Source organism: Perissodus microlepis, chromosome 9, assembly GCF_051167445.1.
Source record: "Perissodus microlepis isolate ML-2025 ecotype Zambia chromosome 9, ASM5116744v1, whole genome shotgun sequence".
NCBI lineage: Eukaryota > Metazoa > Chordata > Actinopteri > Cichliformes > Cichlidae > Perissodus > Perissodus microlepis.
Window position 1 is genome coordinate 29011424 of NC_140469.1, and position 24911 is coordinate 29036334.

The 24911-nt window shown below is 39.7% G+C and overlaps 1 protein-coding gene across 5 annotated transcripts in view; it reads right to left on the bottom strand.

Annotated features, from left to right (window-relative positions):
• LOC146380728 (phospholipase D1-like) overlaps positions 1-24911 on the bottom strand; it is a 51281-nt gene that overhangs the window by 10915 nt on the left and 15455 nt on the right. For 3 of the 5 annotated variants that reach the window (XM_084939996.1, XM_084939995.1, XM_084939994.1), the window contains 17 exons: positions 14554-14724; positions 14298-14461; positions 13488-13627; positions 13228-13333; positions 13060-13125; positions 12505-12563; positions 12196-12288; positions 10877-11029; positions 10645-10794; positions 7897-7980; positions 7485-7566; positions 7209-7319; positions 6935-7117; positions 6139-6358; positions 1114-1242; positions 915-1033; positions 626-739 (listed from right to left, as the gene is read on the bottom strand). In XM_084939996.1, the coding sequence (XP_084796122.1) occupies positions 626-739; positions 915-1033; positions 1114-1242; positions 6139-6358; positions 6935-7117; positions 7209-7319; positions 7485-7566; positions 7897-7980; positions 10645-10794; positions 10877-11029; positions 12196-12288; positions 12505-12563; positions 13060-13125; positions 13228-13333; positions 13488-13627; positions 14298-14461; positions 14554-14692 (2112 nt within the window). In that variant the 5' untranslated portion in view covers positions 14693-14724. Of the gene's footprint in view, positions 1-625; positions 740-914; positions 1034-1113; positions 1243-4984; positions 5078-6138; positions 6359-6934; positions 7118-7208; positions 7320-7484; positions 7567-7896; positions 7981-10644; positions 10795-10876; positions 11030-12195; positions 12289-12504; positions 12564-13059; positions 13126-13227; positions 13334-13487; positions 13628-14297; positions 14462-14553; positions 14725-24911 lie in introns of all 5 variants that reach the window. The other 2 variants (XM_084939998.1, XM_084939997.1) reach the window with 2 other exon arrangements.

Genomic DNA, 24911 nt, shown 5'->3' on the forward strand with positions numbered 1-24911 from the left:
TTGGTTCTCTGCCAGAAAACAGTGGATTTCTACCTCTGAGTTGGGGAAGAACCCAAAGCAAGGACAATAAAGATCTTATTCACAACTGATGTGATCCTAAACTGACCACAAGACAATGCAGTCAAACTCTATGAAGGTTATTTTAGATGAATCACTGAATATAATCTTCATGGAAATGAAAGGATGTGTGTGCAAAAGGAATCATGTACAATTGTACGATCTACTGTACAATATGAAGCGCCTTGAGGCGACTGCTGTTGTGATTTGGCGCTATATACATAAAACTGAATTGAATTGAATAGAAACATAATTGGACCTAAGGCAGAGCTCTGGGGGACACCACAAAACAACATGTCAGTTCAAGTGGCAAAGTTCTGGCCTAACAATTATAAAGATCCTGTCTGAAAAGTGAGAAACAGGCTGATCCGGACACAACAAACTACATAATAATGTATATTACAGTATATCTACAATGTTTGTAGCTTCAACTTTTTACAATTAATGTAAAACTAATTAATTCACCGAAGATTAAGGCACATAACTGACACCAGATGACTATTAGCTAAGCCAGCAAAAATAACAACAACCCCAAAGTAGCCTACTTGGGGTTAGTACCACTACTAACCTGTACTTTGGTGGGGATGCAGTTGGGGACTTGGTATCGCTGTTCTCCAGCAGTGGTGTGAGACTTGGGCAGCAGATATGGGTATGACAGGGAGCGGTACTTTGGCTTCACAAGCTGGTAATGCAACAGAAAAGAGATCTCATCAACTTTTTCTTCTACAGTCATGAAAATCAAGCAGACTTTGTTTAGTCCAAGTCAGTTCAACCAGGAATCACATAATTTTTGATCACAACTTTCCCAGTTCTGTCATTTTTATTCAGACTGAAGCAGCAGCAGCATGACCCCCAACCTTAGTGAAATTCCACCGCTGGATGAAGTGTCTGGCCACATCCCGAGCTGCTTTCCCATGAACCACTGAGGCGATGTCATGCCAAGGCATTCTGGGAGTTTTGTGCCTGTCTATGAAATCTAAAGAAGCAGAAACAGGAAGTTCAGAACTAAAGAAAAGCATCCTGCATCAAGAGTGAGATCATCAATGATGTGCTTACCATCGAAAGGCTTATCTAGCTGAATCCAGTCCTTGTGCACAAAGTTGCAGTAGTCTTTCCCGTGCCAGAATCGCGTGTTCCCATGCAACTCTCCGACCCCCGCCGGCTCATTTTGCACTGGGTCAGAGGCTAAAAAACAATTGATATTGATCAATTATCTATCATCAAAAGAAGACAATGAACTATTCTTATAAAAGCTATTTCAGTGAGTTCACCCAACCTGGGGCGTTCATTTTTGACCAATTCTTATTATACGTATTTCAAACCATTATATGGTCAATGTACAATGATAACAACGATCTCTTCTTTGAGCATTTCAGTTTTCCTGATGTTGCACCTGTGCTGTTTAAACAACGCACCATTTTCAAACACGGTGGGATTTTCAAAGATACTGCTGCTGACAAAAATACACATCCAAGCACACACCACAGTTAAACTGTATATCAGAGATGGATGGAGTCAGCACGGTACGTGAGATTTATTGTCCAAAGTGATACAAATAAGGACCATATTTTAATAGTGGCCATGGTCAATAGAGGCCATAAACTGATCTGGAAAGTGTTTACTGAGGTCATAGATCAAATGAAAAGTACACTTTCATACAATCAAACAAAAAAAATCCAGCCATTTAAAAATAAGACTGGTTTAATACCTTTACATGAGCATTGGCTTTTTATTAAATTATTAACTGTTGTTTATGTAGCGCCAATTAACAACAACAGTTCCTTCCAAGCTCCTTAGACAACAGTCACCTGAAGTCGTTTTATACGTTTTTATGTGGGGTAAAGATCCCACAAGTTGGACATGGACTCTTTTAACAAGCATGTAATGATTACATTAAAAAATAAAACCACCTAATTTAACACACATATCTCTTTAGGCCTAAACTGACAGTGCCAACAACACACATTCAGACACAGTAATAGATGATGTTTTTAATACTATATGTGTTATAATGTGGTTGTATGGGGTCTGCATTGACCTTCTGTGTTGTAAGTTATAATGGCTGCACAGCTATTAAGGATCAAATCAGCTTCTAAATGGTTTTTCTCCCTCTGCTTGCTTCTTACAGTCTTTGAGGCTCAGGACCAGCACAGCACACATTACATCAAACTCTTACTTATCAAACTGAGTCTAGGAAAGCAGCTGCTGGACAGAAAGACATTACCTGAGTGGGAAGTATTTTGGTTTTCCAATATATTAGTAATTGTCAGTGACAATTGCTAATAACTGCAACTGTAATTATACTGCAGATCAACCTGTTTTACTTCTTGTTTCATTTGTTCTTTGCTTTGGGGAACTTGTTTCTTTACTGATCGTTTCCTGCCTTCTGATATTAGAGTTGAGTTATGACTGCACTATGCGGTCGCTGATGAGTCCAGTTAATTCCACAAGACATCGTGTGTAAGTAAATACAAACAACGACAGTTTAATCTGCATTTCTTGAAAAATCATATCACACAAACTTAGTTTAGAGCAGGGGTGTCGAACACCAGGCCTCGAAGTTCTCCTGAGGCCTGATAATGAACTAATCACTTGATTCAGGTGTGTTGACTCTGGGTGAGATCTAAAACCTGCAGGACACCGGCCCTCGAGGCCTGGAGTTACCCAGCCCTGGTTTAGAGGGTCCACACTGTCTGCACAATATCTAATGAAGTCTGCAAGTTTTTGAACAGTTAAATTTGCTTTGTGTCCAAATTATTATACAAATCATCACAATGAAAAGTTCTTGAACATAGCTCTTTTTAAAAATATGCTTTCCTGACATTAATGTGTGTTGGGTGGTGGTCAGGGCAATCCAGACTGACAGGTGGGACATTGAATGTCACCTCTCCGGTGGGGAGGGAGCCTGAGATTGTCTACTTTGAGGTCTGTTCTATAGCAAATGCAGGAAAAAATGTTTAAGAAAGCAAATGAGTTCTTTTTGAATGATACTTGTATTCAGTGTTATATTAATATAAATGCTGTGCTAGAAATTTCAAGGATGATAAAAAATAATGTGATTTTTTTAAGTAAGTTAGCACAAATTATTTTTTAATTTAGTAGAACTTGAAATGATTATCAGAGGGTAAACATTTAGTATTGTGCCAGAAACATCTGGCTATTCTTAGTACTGTATACCTGCAATGAACGTTATCTTAAGTAAACTTCACTTTGTTTTTTGAGGCAATGAGTTTGCATAGTCTTTTTAAGTTCTGGAAACTAATTCAATTTTACAGTGCAGCTTATCTTAAAGAGCCATGGAGACTCTGTCAGAGATATATGGGTGTTGAAAATGCTTCAACAGCCATTTTAAAGACATGAAACAGCAGCTGGAAGGAGGACAGGACATAGACAGAGGCTGCAAGCAGACTGAACTCCACTCACCCTGTTTGCACTACAATCACTTCACCTACCCGCCGGGCTGGAGGCTCATTTTAAAAACATATTCATACGGTCAACTGTGTCAGATGTGCAAACAAAGAGAAGAAGCAACAGCAGGGGTGATTTTTCTGCCCTTATTGTTTAATTTGCGTCACGTTCCCTGTGATATGACATCAGCAGGATTAACGTAGATGAACGTGGCAAGCAAACAAAATGCCTCCTGCAGCTAAAAACAAAAAGCCTGCAGCAGCTGTTTTACTGCAGGAACGAAACTCGCTCAGAAACGTGTTTGTTTAAAAAAAATAAATAAATGGAGTGAAAGTGATTACAGGCTGTGGTATATCATTAAAGGGAAAATCTGAAACAGGCCACAATCAGACTGAGCTGTGAGTTATTTAAGAGAAGGCTGGTTGATTCCTTATCATTAAACTCACAAATACACGTTTTCACCCTCTGTGTGCGTTTTTTTCCCCTTACTCCCCACATTTCTTAGCTTTTTTTGACGTTTATGAATGTATTTATGTTCTCAGCTCACTGAGCGTGCAGGTGCAATGGACTAGATAACAGCACTGAGTACCTTTGGTCGTTTGATCAAAACGTGTTATTACGTGCCCTTGTATACAGCCCCACAATGTTTCTGTTTCAATGTCTCTAATGCATACACCATGTATATAGTTCACTCACATATATGTATATATGTACACAAACATATTGCTTTTTATTTTTCCCTCGTTGTATATTGTTTTCTCATTTTGCTGTGCAAGAAACTGCACAATGACAATAAAAAGCTCTAAGTCTAAGTCTCTCTAAGTCAGTCGATCGGGAACATTAAACTGTGACTTTTGAGTGAGATTTTTGTTTTGTTTAGAAAATCAATAGAACAAAAGTGTCCAAAAACTCATTAAAATAAAGAGAAAATAATTTCAAAGACTGAAAAGTCAGGATACACTGGAGGCTCTCAGGTATATATTATCGCAGAAGCGGGTTTTGATGACTGAATCAGTGTTTTGTTATCCTCAACATATTGTTTTCCTAGTGGCAGTTTAACTTTTATGAAACACTGGATTTTGCTTTGACTCTAAATTCCTGAGGTGAATTCTTCCATTCCGAGTTGCCATCTGAAGGTTTCCCATTCATGGCCAGACCTTTTTCTCTACATGCCCAAATTATGAATCAAAACCTGACTATCCCACTGTGACGGGACTTATGGTTCACATAGAGGCCCGTTAGGTGAAAGCATTAAATCAGGTCTGTTAACGCTTGCTTGTTAGTGATAACTCATACAGTAGCGACTGCATTGGCACACTAAAATTTCTACTAATTGTTTTCCTGGTATAACATTTGTTCTTTTGATTAAATGTCTTGTCTTAATTAAAGTTAAATTAAAAAAATAGAAGCTTAGATTGACCTTTGACAAACAGAATCAAATGTCAGTCAGTCAAGCTCAAACCACAGCAAAGCACACTGCAAAACAGGCGATCTAGCAGCCACCCTGCTTCCAACTCACCAGCCTGGCACAGGCCGAGCGGTATGGCCACCCTCGGCTCTGACAGCCTGCCGGGGATCAGAGCCTGATGGCTGCTGATGCTGTCAGACCAACCTAAACGCAGCGCCCATGAAAACACACATCAAATCACCTTCTTCCCTCTAAGCAGGACCATTTGAGTTCATGTTAATTAATAACACCTCATTAACTACAGGTTAATTTCAGCTGTTCTTGATGCAGTTCTGACGGCCACATAATACGAGAGACTGACGAGACCAAGGCAGATAAGAAAGCATCAGCACGAACGCCACCATCAAATATGATGAAAACAATGGAAGAAATGTTTTAATTTAACAAAAAGAGAGTAAAGAAATAGCTAACAAGAAAGAATGCGTGTATCGATTTAATAAAGATAAACAGATAATAATAAATGTTTTTATTAAAGTAATAAAAAGAAAGGAAATAAAAATAGAAAAAATAAAAGCAAGGAATAAATAAACCTAGTAAAAATTTACATTTTAAGATGAAATGTATTTAAAAGAGATTAACATAGAAAGACAAAAAATAACCTAAACTAATAGTTTTAGATTAATTTGTCTTTAATTCCTGTTTTCTATTTCACTAAACTTTGCAAAGTTTTATGGGGGCAAAGCTGATGCTTTGATTATTGATGATTACCTCACTCTGTCACCTATCATCTTCCATAGCACTGTCATTCCCAAAATGGCATGAATCGTACACCAGTAGCACACAGTACTGTTTACCTAACCCATGGGTCTGCAACCTCCAACATCAAAAGAGCCATTTTAGATCATCCTATGAAACTACATTTAAAAAGAGCAGCATGTGATGGAGACATGGAGGCAGAAGATACCAATATCATTAGTCGATAGAGTCCCATGTGGCTCACAGTCTGTCTTACCTAGCCTAAGCCAACCTAAACAAATTGCATCTGTTTCATCAAAACCTTGTGAAAATACTGAAGGCAAGGATGAAAACACAACATAATTTAAGCGCTGGTGAGCAAAAATCTTTTATTTTTGCAGAGACACACTCTGCACATAAAGTCGAGTAAGCAGTTTTTGTTTTTTTAAAGTGAAAGTACACCCATGCACCCTGACATAAGCGTGTTCTGTGCATCTGCTGTGTTGTGCATGCACTTTTGCAAAACTCACACTCTTCGTGCTCCAGGTCGCTGTCGCTATCGGGATGGGCCAGCCCGTGTTTCTGCAGGTGTCTTCTGATGCTCATCCTGGTCCTCCTCAACCTCCCGTGACTCTTTAGCCTTGGCTGGTCCATCGAGTCTGCCACAGTGAATACGCCTTTTCCGTTGCTCTGGGAAAACGTACCACTGCCGTTGGCTTGGGCAGCCATGCCGGGAGAGGCAGCTGCAGCCTAATAAACAGTAATAAAACAGATGTATTATCACTCTTGTACTGCTTTCTTTAATGTAAGTCTGATCCAGTTAATTCAGTTAATTTATATTAATTATGACTATTGGGTTCATTTTTAGATCATTTTCCCCATTTTCCCCTCTGTTCTTTTTGGGTTTTTAATATTTTTTATTAAGAAAAGTTTTTAAAAAGTTATCCAGTTGATAGAAAGCTTGGTTAGAAGAAGACTTTGAGCAGCAGATCACTCTATCAGAAACATAAAAGTTGGAGTAGGCATTTGTGATATTGTGGCTAAGACTGTTATTAATTTGAGAGGCCCTAGAATGGTTCCCTGGGGAACACCCTTGGTTATAAGGAGGTTAATTAGCACCTAATATCAGAACATGGGATGAGGGTTCTAAACACCTGTCTGGGTATGTTTCTGTGCAGGGTTTTCTTGTTGTGAGCAGAGCATTAAATCCTTTAGTCTATTTGAAAGAAACGAGATAAGTATCTGTGGAGAGTGATGATGGGAATTTAGGAGGTCTATGAAATGTTTTGATTCTTGCACAAAGTGACACTAAATTGAAGAAGTGACCTGCTCCAAGTGAGAGAGCGTCACACTCCCAACATCGGTGAGCCGGTGTTCCCTGTCATCCCAACGTCCATAAGCAAGGTCAATCCCACCCACAAAGGCCACCGACTGATCAATGACGATGATCTTCTCATGATGCGCCCACAGGTACACAGCGGAGGAGACGTGGTCTGGGTGGCGCATCACCTGGTGAACAAAATATCCCAAAATTTAGAGAAGAAATGCAACATGTCAGCCATTATGAACCTGCAGAAGACCTTTACACTTGTGTACTTGCCTTGATGTTGGGGTGGAGGCGCAGCAGCGTTCTCTTGCTGTATCCTGAGTTAATGCCCAGAGCTAACTCCACCTCCTTGTAGAGCATCACAAAGATTCGAACTCCTTGTTGCTGTGGAGGAGAGCAGGGAAACAATTATGAATCAGGACACAACCTTAAATTTAGCTTTCGGATGAAATAAAAGAGGGAAAAATACTTTGTATTATTATCAATATGGAGAAATTGACACGGCAGCTTTACTTTTGCTATAAAAACTAAGAAAAATGTCCTTCTTACCGCTTTGCGTTTCAGTATGCAGTCGAGACGCCATCGGTTTCCTTCAACAACTGGCCTTTTCAAAAAGATCTCTGGACTCAGCCTGCGGGATGAAACAGGCCAAAAAGGTTTTCCCCTCATTTCACTCTCTATATATATATGATTATATATATGCAAGTAAAATCTAGTATTTTTGTTTAGCGGTAAGACTGATTTATAAAAACAAATACTGTCTGTAGCGTTAATGGGTGTGTGTGTGTGTGTGTGTGTGTGTGTGTGTGTGTGTGTGTGTGTGTGTGTGTGTGTGTGTGTGTAACAGTAGCTGGACTGTAACTGATCTATTTGACCAGAAATCCTCTCTTAGAGGTGACCGCCACATGCACTCAGTGCACTATGAAACACACACACAGCTCTGTGTGCGCTGAACACTCACCACCAGTCGGTGATAAAGATTTCCTCCTTGGCTTCTTCGAGAGCATTGGCCACATCCTCCATGTATGTTTTCCCGTTCACGTACCTTCAGAAGAACCACAAACAAACCCACAAATTACACTTCAATCATCGCCTTCTCAAAATTGGAAAATCAGTCCAAAACAGTTTTTTTTTTTTAAATTTCATATTAAAAAGTACAAAAAAAAGAAATAATTGAAGGAGCACAGGACAAGACGTCCATGAAATCTGTTTTTTTTCTCCCATTCAACACTTTCTTTATTTTCTTTCCTACTGTGAACAACAACACAGAAGGCATCAGAACTAGTTCACCACATATAAAATTATAAAATAAGTACAAAGGCTTCATCACCTGGATTCTTTTATTTTGAAGGTGTGCCCTTCATAAGCTGAATTGTCCTTCCTTTACTCTGCACTCCAACTCATTCCAAATTGTCTCAGCTGATTTTAACCTGGGGGATTATGAGTTATGCGTCGAGCCTGGAGCGGTTTCTAATCAGGGTCCTGATGAAGGGTCCCACTTATCTATAACCTGACTGGTCATCGTGTTGCTGTAGGACAGGGGTGGGGCAACTCCAGGCCTCGAGGGCCGGTGTCCTGCAGATTTTAGATATCAGCCTGGGTCAGCACACCTGAATCAAATGACTAGTTCATTATCAGGCCTCTGGAGAACTTCAAGACATGTTGAAGAGGTAATTTAGCCATTTAGATCAGCTGTGTGGGATCAAGGACACATCCAAAACCTGCAGGACGCCGGCCCTCCAGGCCTGGAGTTCCCCACCCCTGCTGTAGGATGTTGTGGAAGCCATGCATGCTGAATTAAACTGCAACACTATCCTCACAGACCTCCCTGGCATCATCACATCTCCTCCTGCATGTAATTACCATCTGCCCACCTTCTCTGACAAAGACACAGCTGCGGAGGTTGTGATGTGTCTGCTGCTTTAACTCGCTGAGATTGACTCTTATTTAAGTTGCTTTTATTTCTATTTGACTCGTGAGTGGAGTGCTAACTTTTTTATTTATGTAGGAGGAGTGAATCAGGGGCAGAGTAAGAATAGAGTTTTTTCTTGTGCTATTTGAATTATAACCTGCGACGTAGCCTGACGTGCACTTCTTGCCCTCCCTCCTCTTTGTTCCCTCTCCCTGTCACACCCTTCCTCATGTCCTTCCTCCAACTTCATTTCCTCGTTTTTTCTCTCTCTCGTGCACCAGGTGGGAAAACTTGCTGATTGCTCTGGCTTCTGTTTAACAGAGAATGGGAGCGTGTTCTCGTCCCTCCTCAAACCCAGCTGTTCCAGCTTTCCCTGACCCTAAGAGACAAAACAGTTTCTGCAGGAGGCTGTAAACATGTTTACTTCTGCTGTAAAATTAGGCATTTTAACATGGGAGTCTGTAGGGAACTGACTCACTTTTGAAGCCAGCCCCAGTGGACATTAGAGGACCTGCAGTTATTGGAACTTGAGCACCAGGTTCATTTTTCAGGCTCCGAGGTTTCAGCTTTAGCCGTCCTCTGGTTTCATTGCAGTGTTTGATGCTTTTTGCTCTTGTTTGGACAGAAAGAAAAATGAAACAAACACTTCTCCTCTCACTTTTCAATCTGTCCATTGCCTGTTGAATCCTTATGCTCTTGACAGCAGGCACGCACTCACTCACAGTGTGTCTCACAGATGGTATAGGGTTCCCCAGCGGGAGGACAGGTGATGAGCAGGTGAGTCTCACTTTCCCTTGCTTTGTGTCGGGTTACTCCAGCGCGAGACACACATTTGTGCATCTACCTTGTGAGGATTGCCTCTTACATAATGCTTTTTCTTTGTGTAACCTCGCAGCTACAGTCTTTAAATCTCTAAAAGTGGGTCATCACTTTCTATAAATGTCCTCATGTTTAAAGTCTAAACTTCAAAGCGGTTCCCACAAAGGCAGAAGTACACAAACACACACTAACCTGCACGCTGTGCCAGCTGGACCGGGTATCGTCTAGACTTTTTTTTAAAGTGATCCTGGGTCTGGTGATTGGCACTAAAGTGCTTCAGTTTAAGGTTAAGAGGAAGATGTGAGGCTGTTTTTTACTGCTTGTTAATAAATAAAAGAAGCTCAGTTCATACACAGATCAGCTCGTATCCATGAGTTTTAAGTTGCCTGAATCATCAGCGTCACAGCAGTGAAGAAAAAACTGACCTGTATCCACATCTTGTTCGCTTGCTTTTATGGAAACTGTACTGTAATGCTTTATAATGGCAGTGGATTTTACCCGCTGTTATCCAGAAGTTCAGTTTAAATGGTGATGCGTTCACTTGCAGTTGAACTTTGCAGCCTTCACTCACTCTTTCACTTGAGAGCATCATTAAATAGCATTTTAACAGCTCTGCATTCACTTTCTGTAGCAGGCGCTGAGAGCTTTCCAGTTATGATGCATTTACCTATTGCAGCAGAATAGTGATGTGTGTTTTGGAGGTATCCATTACTGAGGTTCTCTTATATTGTTTTGCTGCTTTTAAACTGAAGTAAACACAGAACAACAAAGAACTGAAATAAAGAAATCGTCTAAGAGTCTGTCAACAGGATCGGCCCGATGTACAGTCCACAAATTTAGATCGGTGTATCCCTAACTTGGTCTAATGTGACTCAGGAACTGAAACTACTTTGACTAGAAGTGATCTGAATGTTAAATAACAGGTTTTAAGATGTCAAATGTGAGTGTAACTACAGCAGAAAGAGTCAGTGTGGTTACCATTTGGCAGGGATGTTCACTTCCACTCTAGCGAAAGATCCAAAGCGGTGATCTTTGAGGAAGGCTGAGCCATACTTCTGGACAAAGCCTTCGATGGACTGACCCCACCAGCGGGCATGTCTGTAGCTGTTGCACTTGAGCACCAAGGACCTGCACAAACACTACTTCAGTTTCTGATTTTCTTCAAGCCTTAAAATATTGAACATAAGCAGTAAAAATAGCCATCGCAGACCTGGAGAGACTGTCCACACGGACGCCGTGTTTGGTATCCGTGTCCTTGGAGTCCATTTTGATGCCAAACTCTTTGTCAAACAGCATTACAAAGGAGATGGCGCCTGAATCCATCTTCATGTACAGCAGAAACGAGTCCTTCACCACCAACCAGCTGCACACACACACACAGGCAGTATTTTAAGTAAAAGTTTTTTATTGTCATATACTTCCTTAAACACCATTTGGCTTATGTAAACATAATAGCTCCCCTTTAAAATAAAATAAATACATAAATAAATAAAGCTGACAAGCTTCTTAGATTCAAAATGTTTATCTGTTATGATGGATCACGGCATTTTAAAAAGGTTAAATACCCCATTTGGCGTGGCACATATTTAACTGGTTAAATGTCAACTCTTCCTACATGTAATGAACCAAGCAGGATGGTTCAGGAAACCCCCTATGAAGCGCAACAAATACACAGAGCAATGTTTCTAATATTCTCATAACCTTCTGTTCACCATTTCACACCCAGGGGTTCATGCAGGCAGTAATTTAATATTTAAATTTAGTTCCTATCCTTGGTTGATTGAGTGTGGATTTGCATTTAACTTATGATGCACATCCTGGGAATAAGATCAAGGATTTAAATAAAAAGAATCAAAGGTAAACTCTACTGTTTGCTAAAGAAAATGAATCTAAAGCTAAATGGAAAGAACTTTACTGTTTTTGAGTCAGTCAGCTGTGGCAACACTGACGATCCTAATCAAAGTTTCCTCTTGTTGTTTAGTGGACTTACCTGTTAACCCTTCTTTCCTGCCATTAATAAGAGGCTCTGTTAAAATGACGTGTCAGCATTTTACTCCGTATCCAAGGCATTAACAATTCTGAACTACAGTTGTACAATTTGCAGACCGTTACAGTGATTTTAACACTAATTTCAAGTATAAATCTAAGGAAGGTTTGTACAGATAAGGTTCCAGATAATATAGCATAACATAAAACATTGCTTTAAATGCTTTATATTTAAATCTCATCTTCAGGACGTTTGTTAGATAGATAGATTCAAATGTTTTTCTTAGATCGAGTACTAACTTTTCACTTCAGAACCCCCAAGAATTGAACCCTTTCCTCAGATTAAACAGCCAATAAATACAGCACTGCATCTTCTGCATAGACGAGGTGATGCACCGGGAAAGATGTCTCTAAGCTTCCCCGTCATTTCCTGTTTTACCTAAGCTGCTGTGTATTTGTGACATATCACAAGCTCACATTGAAAATGACCAAGACTATTAAGGCTAAGCAAACATCCTGTAAGAATCCTGATTATTTACTGACCGTTTGGACCAGCGGTAGCACATTCTGCTGCGACCACAGCAGTTCATGCCGGGGATCCGATGGCCGCCGGATCTCTTCAGCACCATTCCCTCTCTAAAAGACAAAAGAACAGTTCATAATATAGAAAAATACTTAGAAAGGATTGGTTAGGAGAACCTTATTATACAAAGCAAGACAAGATTAAATATTTAACCTGCACTCCCCACCTACACCATCTTTGAGTAGAAATTTAAGAAATATATCCAGTGAAATTCTGAAAGTGCTAGACTTCAGTGAAAAATTGACATATTGATAACAAATGATTCTTACAGTCCTTTTGGTCCCAGGTCGTGAATGAAAGACAATTGACTAACATCAATGAACTCCATCTGAAAATCAAGCAAAAATATTTATAAACTCACTTTCACAAGATTGTTGTCTACTTTATCATCTTCTAAGTTGACCTGAAAAGGTCGTCAGTGTTTTCCAAAATATACTGAAACCTTTCAAGGTTAACTGTTATGCTTTTCTTTATTATATACAGTGTTACTACAGTGGATGTTCATATTAAGCCATATTATGCCAAAGTTTTTAAAAATGAAGCTCAGATTCCAGAATCCTCTAAACACTCAGTTTCTTTCTCTCTTTTTTAACCCGGTCATGTTAGATAAAGAAGCCCTGCCCACTTCTTACTTAAACCTGTTTGCAAGATGTAGCCAATCAGAAGTTGGCTTAGAGGGGGTTGGACCTAAACCTGAGGGGCCAAGTTTAAGGTAAGAAGGATTATTTGGAACTGTGAATTATGCAAAGTGACTCTGATAGAATCCAAAAACAAAAAACATGGAGCTGAAAATGAGCAGAATGTAGTTACTTTTGTGTCCTTACCGTAGCGTGGTAGTTCCTATACATCGGCATCGCTAGCACAGTATTCAAGTAATCTTCCAGTTGTTTCTAGATCAAGGAAACAATGAGAAATATTCAGTACAATCTAATATACGTAGTACATAAATCTGGTACCATAAAATTAAATATCGGCCATCAGGAGCAATTTACCCTTCGACTGGAAACTCCTCTGTCCAGTTCGCCATCGCCTCCTCTGGGGAGTTCTGGGATCTGGCTCACCTCACTCCTCAACGGTATGTTCCTCTTCACCGTGTGACTGCAGAGAGAGAAATAAAATAAAGTTTTGTTAGAAGGCTGTGTATTCAAATCCAAGAACATGCAGTGGAAATACAGGCAGGAAAAATGAGCTCTGCAAAGCACAGTGAAGATAAAATATGAACTGTGAATAGGCACAGGAGGCACTGAGGTACCTGCGTGGAAGTGGAATCTTCATGAAGGTCTTGTATGTTCTCAGTTCTCTGTGGAGATCGATGAAGTGCTTCTCCTTCCTCTTCACCAACCATGTAAACTCTCCATGTTTCATCTCAATTTTATACACAGCTGGCATTGACTGCACACACAGCAGGGCCTCCAGTTATTTACATTCAGTGTTTATCATTTCAAAAAGCTCATCAAATAAATGGGATTAAAATAAAGTTTGGGATTTAGTCTTGAATTTTGACATCATTTCTTTTGTTTATGGTTGATAACCTGCCAACTTTTACTACGTTGTTGGAATCTTTAAGTAATCGAGTCACCTGGTTTTCCTAAGCAGCTAAAAGTTTCCTGAAACACTGGAATAATGACTTTTTCTGCTTTATCCATGACTGTAGATGCCATCTCAGGTGCTGCTACACCCAACCTCAACTAAGTCAAGTTACTAAAATTGACCTTTTCAGTGCATTTTTACTGCTGGTGCTTTTAAGAGCATTTTAATGGACAAATATTGTGCCTTGTTGGGAGGTAAAAACCATCACCTATGTTACAGTATTGGTAAGTAAAACTCTGGTACTCAGTTTCTTGCTTAGCCCTAATCAGCAGGTATCTGTGTGTGTGTTGCATCAATACAATATACAGATTCAGCTTGCTAACCATCTAGCTGCAACTTAGCACCCCATCGTCTTCTACAAATATAGTCCCTTCTGGCTCAAACTGTGACGTCACAGTGGCTACCTCCATGTTTCATGTATAGTGTATGGCTAAATGCATTTTTTTCCCTACAGTGACAAAAAGATCTTCACCTTGTTGACGCTCCTCTGCGTGGTGAGGTTGAAGCGGTCCTGAACCGAGGTGAAACGCTCCACCTCCAGGATTTTGACAGTGATGGGAGAGGAAAGGTAGACTTTGGCCTCTGTCTCCTTGAAACCCACTGTGTTGTAAATCTCTTTAAAAGGCAAACCCTCTGCTAGGTGAAAAAATATAAACAGTTACACAAACAAATCGCTTACACAACAAGTAGAGAAACACCTGTACAGAGTGCAAAGTGATGGCAGGTACCAGGTGCATTGGTGTCTGTCGTGTCATAATCTCCATCGCCTAAATCGAGATCGCGGGTGTCCAGGTTGTCCATGATGTCGCTCATATCACTGGCAACCAGCTGCAGGGTGCTGGACGATGGCTCAATCTGCTGCAGCATGGCTAGCACTCAGTCTGGAGCCCGGGGCTCACCTGACAGGTAATGAGGGAATATGGTGGTTAAGTCAAAGGTAAGGAACAAAACTGGATGTGGTCATCTAGAGTAAAACAGATCAGAATGTGCCAATTAAACTTTTAGATTTTAAAAGCAACCGTCTCTGTGTATAAAACTAGCTCTGAGAATCCTGTTCTGATGTGTTTTTAAAACTCTTTATCTGACATTAATTGCTTATTACAGACTTCAGGTTCAGTACCCGTCGCTGTGGGGGAAAAATAATCAGGAAGCCTTGAGTCTGGTCTAAATCCACAGAGAAACATTTGATCTGAGTCAACATGTAACCGCTCGCTGCTTGTGCACTGAAAAGAAATGTCAGGGTATCATTAACGGCAGCACAGCGACCAACATCAGAGCGCTCTAAACCCATTACAGTTCCTGTCTGACGGTCAGTTCAGTTCATTAAATGGATCATTTCATATTGCCTGAAAAGGATTTCAGGTGAATTTCTCAATTGGAATTATGCAAAATTCCCGGTCCACATCCCAAATTTTGGATGAGTCATCCAGCCAACATGACAAGCTCACTGGTGTGTTTCACCCACGCACAGCATTTCTCCTCACATTCATGTTTCTGGGTCAGTTTGTGTGAAAATCCTCTCCAGTGAATCCTCTTCATTCATGAGTGCACACGTGAACACCACTGACCCCTTTTTGTTTGTTTTTCCTTTTTTTTCCCCCAACTCTTGCTCCGCATGCTAACACATACAATTGTACAGGGGAATATGTGCTTCCTGTGCTTCTCCTCTGTTAATCCTGATCTTTGGATTAGTGTCTTATGTGAGGTTAACTGCCGCTGCGGGAGAATAAAGGAGGAGGAGAATGGACCGGTAGGCTGTAGTACAAGAAAGGGGATTAAAGAGGAATCCAGGAAAAGAAAAGATGTGTATAGAGGTTAAAAAATGGATAAGAGCGCTTATAAGAAAGCACGAGAAAAGGTTCCTGAAGTAAAGCAATGCTTTACTGTGTGGCAATCCTGAAATCCTGACTGACATCACTGATATAAACGTACACATTATCATATCCAGGTTCCATCTATCTGCCGTTTGGAGCTGAGTAAAGCCCACTTAGATTACAGCTGTAATGTTTAAAGATCTTTCAGGTGAAGTGTGAACTTTATTTTATCAGGTGATCAGCCTGTGGTCAGAGGGTTGTTCCACAGTCTTGATGCATGCTCAATTATCCAGGGAAGGACATCCCGAAAGGTTGATTCTGTGCATTTGGATGTAATGCTACGTTCAGATGAACAGAATCAACCTTTTGGGATTGTCCCACAGATTTTTTTTGCAAACATTTTAGCAATGATGACAGATTAACTGTTGGGTTTAGGTCACACGAATCAAAATCAGATATTTTCTCTCTTTTAGCTCAACTTTTGGTCTCCACCACATCCTCAGGCTGAACACTGTCCCCCAACTCATGTTCCAACTGTGTCTGCTTGCTGCCTAAAATGAGATTTGTTCAATAAGAATGAAAAATAGTATCGTTGTGGGCTATAAAACTCAAACATTGAACTGAAAGATGCCGTCTTTCAGCATGCTGTAATTCTATAAATATCTTGATGTGTGCTGAATTGTATACAGTTTTCATGTGAGCAAATAAGAATTAAACACTAGTTGACATTGACCTCCAGAACCACCACAGGAGCCCCTAATGATTTCTCACAGTCTCCATAGCTTTTAATATACCCAGCACCTTGCTTTACTATGATACATATGGCATCCATCCATTTTCTGATGCTTAATGGGTCCAGGTTTTGGAGGCAGCAGTCCAAGCAGAGATGCCAAGACCGCCCTATTACCAGCCCCTCCTCCAGCTCTTCCGGGGGGGGCAGAGGTGTTCCCAAGGCAGCAGAGAAACATGATCTCCCCAGTGTGTTCTGGGTCTGCCCCGGCGCCTCCTTCTGAAATAACAAGGTGGTGTCCCGGACACATCTTAGTCAGACGGCGAAAACTGGCTCTTTTCAATTTCCCTGTTTATATGTTTTTATGTGATTCTACACAAAAAACTCAAGTTAGCTCTTTATATGCTTTCATTGATTTATCGCCTTAATAAATTCTCAATCATCCAGGAACCTCCAAATCTCCAAAAGTTGATTCTGTTCATCTGGACGTAGCGTTCTGTGGGAGAAACGTTTCGTCACTCATCCAAGTGACTTCTTCAGTCTCAGCTGACTGCAGGTTTCCCCAAATATTATAAACAGTACATTTGCATAATGACTGAAACCAGCCCACTGAGGGAACAATGGGCTGGGAGGTCAGTTCCTTAATCATAATTATGCAAATTCTCATGACCATTGATCAACAACCACTGACCAAAACCCACTGATCAGTGGCCATGAGTACCATTCACAGAGAGTTGGGGAATGGCTGCAATCACAGCATTGTAAGATGGCGAAAGATGTACCCTTAGGCCCCCTCCTCGATTCAGAGATGGTCTTTCCCTTTTCATGTAAATGGCCTCCTTGACTCTGCCCTCAAACCAGCGTTCCTCCCTGTCCAGGATGTGTACATCCTCATCCTTGAAAGAGTGTCCACTGGCCTGTAGGTGTGAATAGACTGCAGAGTCCTGGCCTGACGAGGTAGCTCTTCTGTGTTGTGCCATCCGCTTCGCCAGAGGTTGTTTGGTTTCCCCGATGTATAAATCCTGGCAATCCTCCTGCACTTAACAGCGTACACTATGTTACTCTGTTTGTGTCGCGTCCCCCGACACAAACAGAGTAACAGAGTTTTTGGCGCAGCGTGTTTTGGGGTTTAAAAGCCACAGAGACCCGGTGTTTGCATAATTATGATTAAGAAACTGACCTCCCAGCCCATTGTTCCTTCAGTGGGCTGGTTTCAGTCATTATGCAAATGTACTGTTTATAAGGTTGGGGAAACCTGCAGTCAGCTGAGACTGAAGAAGTCACTTGGATGAGTGACGAAACGTTTCTCCCACAGAACGCTACGTCCAGATGAACAGAATCAACTTTTTGGAGATTCATTGATTTATATTTTCCTGTTTTCTCAGCATGAATAGTCGTCTCTGTGGTGGCCCTGTGACAGGCTACAGACGTGCCCAGGGTGCAGCCAACCTCTCACCCTGTTAAATGTGGCTGTTAAATAGATAACTTGAAGAAAATGGACGGCTTGATTTACTGTCCATCATTTTTATTGATCATCCTGAACCAGCTTCTACTTCAAACTCAATGCTGTACGTTATTACATTTTGTGGGCATCTCCAGGGTGATGCAGAGGAGGCTTAAAAGCAGGAAATAACTACACAGCTTCCTTGTTTTTAATGTGTTTTAATGGAGAGGTTTGACGCCGACTCATCTGAAATAAGGTCTGGGTTAAGACGAGCCTAAAAATATGAAGCTTAAGTAAAAATCTCAGCTGTGAATTATGAAGCTTTTACATTGTGAGACATTTTCAGTGTCATCACGCTAAAAATAGGGTTATTCTTGGTTATGCTGACATCATGCGGTGTAGTTTATAGTTTAACGTTAGTGCTTTGCTTTTAGGAAGATCTCAGTTAAGTTGCAAATAATATGTTACTGATAAACTTCTTTATTATTGCAAAAAAGGTATTTTCTTTCAATCAAAGGAACCAAGGCAATGCTAACCAACTTCCTGACTGGCCTTCAAAAAAAAAAACCCCAAAACAAAACATTAAATAAACTGCAAAGAATTCCGGGTCCATGATTTCCTTCTTTTTTCTTTCTTCTCTTTTCTCTGTTCATAAACAACCATTTTAACAGTCGAATCTAACAAAGATTGATCTTAGATTTACGATATGTTTATTAATTGGATACCTTCAGATTGCAGAGGACTTCCTCTTTTAAATTTAACCCGAAGAAAGAAAAACATTTTTAATTCCCTTTCACCTCATCTCTGCTTATATTTTAACAGAAACATTAAACCAGTGATATCACACATTTAGGTCCGTCAAGGTCTCTGGTGTGAAGCTTATTTGTAAAACTGTCATCATGTTTGACTAAAAACACGTCTATCTAAAGGTAGCACATTCTAAGAGGCAGCAGAAATACAGTCGATAATAAGATTGTGCTTCATTACTGTTCTCTATTTAAGAAAAATAAACCATGCAGGAGTCAGATTTCTGACTTTATGATGCAATTCCTGCCGGACAACTTCTAACAGCTCATTCTTAGGAAGAACATGGGTTATGTTTGGGTTTAGTCAGAACTGGTTTCACTGTGGTCTGTCTGCTTTCACTTCCTGCGCCAACAAAACACCAAGAACAACCACACAAGCAGGAAAACCGCACCCCGCTGAACCCCAAAGAGCATTTCTTTGCTTGCAATGTTTATTCACAGATAAAAATCTGGCTAAATAACCGTTAATCCAACTCTCCCACAGCCACGCAAGCCATCACAGTTTACACACACACACAAATCATGCATTTTAAAATAGATGATTTAATCCAAATCCTTTTTATTAAATTTGAGGATTTCACACAAAGCCCCCTATTAAACTATCCACAAATAAACAATAACAAAAAATAAACAGCAGCCAAGTACAGAACTAAAGCATGAAGGAGTTACATAATGATTTGCTATTCAAACTCCATCAGTACGTTGGAATTATCACTCCAGCCCTGTCCTTTGCATTTTTAGTTAGAAAAACTGTCTGAACAGCTGCTTTGCAATATTAGGAGAAATATGAGCAACGCTTCCTGTTTCATATTGAAAGTCTAGCAGGAAAGGGAAGGAAAGACAACGACTCACTGAAGTGTCATTTGCAGTTTCAGAAGGAACACACACACACACAAACACACACAAACAGAAAAAAACTGTACTGTCTGTCACTAAGCACTAACTTACTAAAGGAGAAGTGCAGATTAAGTTGCCAACTTTGAAGTTACCAAGTTGGGTCATGCATGAGCCCGGAGGGATGCAACTATAAAGCTAGATTTATGGGTTAATGAGATATGTCCAGTTTAAAGTCAGACTGGTTAGTGTCACAAAGTTGCTGGCTCTGTTTTTACCGAGCTAGATCACTATGGTAACTTATGCTGTACACATATCCCAGACTGGAGCAGGTTTCATTTAATTTTGGTTTAAAAATCACCCCAAAGTGCCAAATTTGAGCGAAATCCTATTTTTTCTGCTTCCAGAGTATGTTTTGTAAATGCAACATGTTGAGCAGTAACTTACTAATATCGCTGAACAACGCCCAGCTGCACAGTTAGCCGTCAAAACAGCTTAACTGACAGATATTAACCATTATTAATGAAACTGAGAAAATATAAAAAGAAATATTGTCAATAATGTTTGTGCCTGATATAAGCATGTCTCCAGTCGATCTCTGTGCAGCTGAGGTAAATAAAAATCCATTATTGGAGCATTTATGATCGCCCACATAAAGTTTTTAAGGACACTGAGATCATCGTGGATCATCAGTGTATTCTCAATGTGAAAATAGCTTTTTTCTAATTACTAAGATTGAATGGAGTTTTGTGGGTGTTTATGGTCCTCTGCTGCTGTGATTTTCTACTGTAGTTGCAGATTTTTGTTTCTAATTTGTCGGTTTCATCCACTCAAACATTTCATCTCCAGTTTTAAAATATGTTGTAAAGAAAAAAAATATTATAGTGTTATATAGTTATCAAACAATCCTGACTGATTCACGTCACACAAACACACCAACTTTGAGGTGGATGGACTACAACAAAGGGCTGTGTTAGGTTTCTGAAACTGGAGGTTGTGAAGAGCATCGGTTCACTAAATCTGGACAGAAAAACTTCTGACAAAACTTCATTTATGCTGAGACTGCAGACAGCAGGGTCATTGGGCTTTAAAAAGATGACTCCATGCTGTTGCCAACAATACAGATAGACTGGGGAATGTTTTCTTGGCACACTTTGAACACTTAATTTACCAGTAAATTGTGGTTTGATTGCCACGACATGAGTGTTTCTGCTGACTCTGTAAAGTTTTTTTATTGCCACAGTTTACCATCGTCTAATGGCTCCTTCCAACACGAAGTCAGAAGTCAAATTTTATGAACATGGAAATGCAATCAGTGACTTCAGTCTCAAGAGAAGACGTCTAATAAACTGTATGCATATTATGTACTAATTATGTACTAATAAGTTAATTAGCTTTCCCTTTAGCAGTCATGTACAGAATCACCTCTCACTTGTCAAATCTCATTAAAAAGATGCTGAAAAACTTTGTTTACTCAGCCCCAAAATAAGTATTTAATTTTGCTCATTTAAAGCAATGGTTCTCAAATCTTTTTTTAACCCTTACCCTCCTGAAGCCCCACTTCGGGAGCCATAAAAAGCTCACACACAGCTTGCACAGGCTGAAAAGCTTGTGCAAAAACGAGCACTGTTTCAAAAGTACCGGTTTGGCACCGGTATCGGATAAAACCTAAACGATACCCATCCCTATTCATTTAGCACCAGTCACACAGGCCTGGAGACTGGTCTGCAACCATTTGGCAACCATTGGTTAGTAGAGAAAGTGTACCTGGGGGTTTAGCAGTTGCTGGGTTGCAAAAAGGTGCTGCCCCAAAAATCTTCTTACAATCTCTTTATGTGGAAGATGCCGACAAGCAGACAAGTCAACATCTTCCAAGCAAACTACTAACCACAGCACCCTGCTGGCAACTAAATTCACCCAGCAGCAGCCAGCAGACTACAGCAACAACTTGTCAACTGCTTAGGGAATACCTACAGACAACAGATGAGGGTTGACAACCAACTAAGAGGCCTCTGAGCTGTTTGATAAACTGGTTTAAAACCAACGTAAACAAAACATCCAAATACAATGTTTCCTTGTCATCACTTGTATTTAGCTATTAGATACTAACCTTTCACCCCAATAATTTAAAAAGCTTAAGAAGGTAGAGCATCATGATTCTACTAGTACATCCTGCATCTGTCTGTGTCAGACATTTACTATATTAGACTTTCCCCTTAGTACACTACTGAGTTAAAAAGTACACACTCTTGATTATATGTTCAGTTGCAAACTAAAAGCAAATTTCACGCAAATACTGTGGCCTTTACTGAACCATAACACCACAAACAAAGAAAGTTACACAGTCCTCACAGAAAGATACACAAGCGCAGTACACTGCATGTATTATGCAAACTAGCTACGGAACAAAGATTGTGAGTGTTTCTGGGGTTTTTTTCCTCCATCAGAGTCGGATTGAAAGTGTGTATCTGAGGTGTGTCTCAATAACAATAGCTGCTGGTGGAACCGGTGGTGCAGGGATGGAACAAGAGGGGAAGAAATAAAGGAGAGGTTAACTAAAGTGAGGAAAAGTGGCCCACAGTCAGATTAAATCAATAATCTGAGGTGTGATGGCATAAAAGAAAAGGTTAGCCCAGAGTTTTTACACTTAATAAAATCAGAAATGGCTTCAGTTCTGCTAAATTTTTCATCCACTCTCATGTCTGTGCAGGAATAACGCAATAAGAAAGCTTCACTTCTAAAAATTAAAGAGGAGCTGAAACCTGTACTGTGTGCCATTTCATTGCTCTTTTCAGTTTCTATATGAACTGAATCTGACATGTTCTGGGTTTGAAATATCCAGTAAAACAATCAACATCTAATTAACTCGCTGCGCTGGTTTCAAGAATATTAAAACGTTTTATTTTATGATGTTTAAACCTTAATTTTTCCATATCAGAATTAAAAAAAGGTTTTGGTTCAACTTTGACTATGGACCCATTTAACAATCTTCATCTGAAAATAATACTCAGCACACAAGGAAAAAGTGACAGCAAATCTGTTGAAATATACTTGAAATAAACTTGAACAGACAGTGAAACCCAGATTGTGCGGATTCATTTTTGTGTAATAGACTGACGTACCACCTGTTGTACTGCTACCTATAGCACAGCATGTGTTACTTAATCACAGTAATATTATGTAGTTCAAAGGCTTATCATAGTTTCTCTTAAGTGGAAAATAAATGTCATAACACACATACAATATCACAATATGATATGCTTTAAATACCTGCATTAATGCAGGTATTTGTGACAAATTGTCTACAAGCCGTTTGGTTTATTTCTGCCAACATGCCAATGTTGCTAACATCAATGTTAGCAGAAGTTAATTAAACGTACAGGTTTGCAGTCACACTGCAATTTAAAACCATGTTACACTGACATTTATCTGAAAGTGGAGGTAAATTTGAACAGTCCCAACTCCAAACCAAATTAAAAAATATAACATTTCATATTCCTGTCTCAGGGTGCTGGATTTGGGGCAAAACCATCCATTATTTACCATTTATTGTAAGGACTTGTCTTGATGTCAGTGGTTTTTACATTATGTTTATAATTTTTTAGATATTAGATCATTTCTAAATTAAAGACAAGTATCAGATTACTTTTTAATAATGATTCCTATGATATTAATATATCTAAGAAGACCCACCTTGACCTCTTTGTTTTTCATAAAGTTATTTTAATGTTTTAAATAGTTTATTGAAGAAGTGACACATCACATTTTCTTTGTATTAATAATTTAAAAGATCTGAGTATGTTATTTCATGCACACATATTCAGCAGTTCGAGAGCAATCTTATCTTTAATATGTAGTACTAGTTATGTCCATCTGACTATTATAATTCCTCAGTTTTTGCTCCAATTTTGGTCTCCTCCACCTCCTAAAAACAACATTACCAATAAGACTGGCTGCTTTCTTCCCCAGCTTGTCTGTACCTGCCTTCACCTGCAGATTTATAGGTTTTCTCTCTGTAGGTTAGAACTAAAAGTGAGCTCTGTGTTAATCTAAGACTATAGATTAATGGGGCTTGCAGAATAAATCCTCTCCATTTAAGGCTGTTTTGTGAGGACATGCCCAGAGCTGCATTGTAATAAATCTCAGAATCAGGGGAGGAAACTGGGCTAGAAGGCCCACTGTTGACCTTGGAAATAACAAAAGAGAATTTTAAATTGATTAATGCAGACAGTGTGTGTGTGGATGTGTGTATACATTATGTCTGGCCCACTGAGCACTCACAGTAATTGGGTACAGTGTGGCCCATTACCCCCTCACAGCATCACTCGCCAGCCAGGTGGCAGGATGCTGAGCCCTCTCTCACACAAACACACACAAACACACTTTACTCAGATAATATAAGAGTGTTCTTTGTTATTTAAAATTATATTAGAATGTATCAGAGCTCTTATGCTAAAGAAAAAAAACAATGTCAGGATTGCCTTAAATATTTGTTAACTGCACTCAGAAACTAGCCTGAACTTAAAGGAATTTCATAACAATTCAAATAAAGTTACTTTAAGTTGAATTACTTGTTAGTCGCATGGACAGACATTTAGGTTGTTTCTTTTTTTGATGAATACAGTGAACTTATAACCTCCAGTAAAGTCATTTTTACCAAAGTTTGTAGACTGACAGCTTCAGACAGTGAGATGCATGATGTCTGTACAAAGGCATGGACTGAGTTCAGTCCCAACCTTCATCACGGTTTGCATTAGGATGAAAATAAGCCATCGGACCAAATCTAAACAAACACGGCATGTTTCTGTTGTGCCAAGTCATGATAAACAATAGTCTCTGGGGAGTTTAAATGTGCTTTAATCCTGCTTTCACAAACTCAGTTTAATGAAACGAGTGATTGCTCACCTTATCTTAAAGTCAGAAGAGAAGAAAAACACTTAAATAATAACGAGAAAACGATTCAATAACTAAATAGTATAAAATAAGGACCTTAAATGTAAAATGAATGCAGGTAATTGGGGATGATATTATTTTTAGATTATATGTTGGAGAAGACAAGGAGTCAACTGCCTGTTCAGTAAGTGATGAGCTGGGTGGTCTGGATACACTAATTATCCACCAGAGTCACACTGCTGATCAAACTGGATTCAAACACCAACACGAACTTCACAGCTTTTCTCACTTTTCTATCACAAGTCCAGTCCCTCCACATTTTTCTTGCTGTTTAGATTGATGTCTCTGTCAGCCCAAAAAGCACAGCTGCACAGACTAAAGATAAACCCAAATATATCATCACACCGGTGGAAACATTTCAGAAGCTGCACCTGGTTTCCTCTTTGGACACGATTGTTTCAGCTTCTTCAGTCTGACTTTCTCCTGCTTGTGCAAGCTCATCACTACTTTCACTGCTTCACCTGGAAGTAAACATGTCTCCTTAAATAGAGAAATGGAGCTGCAG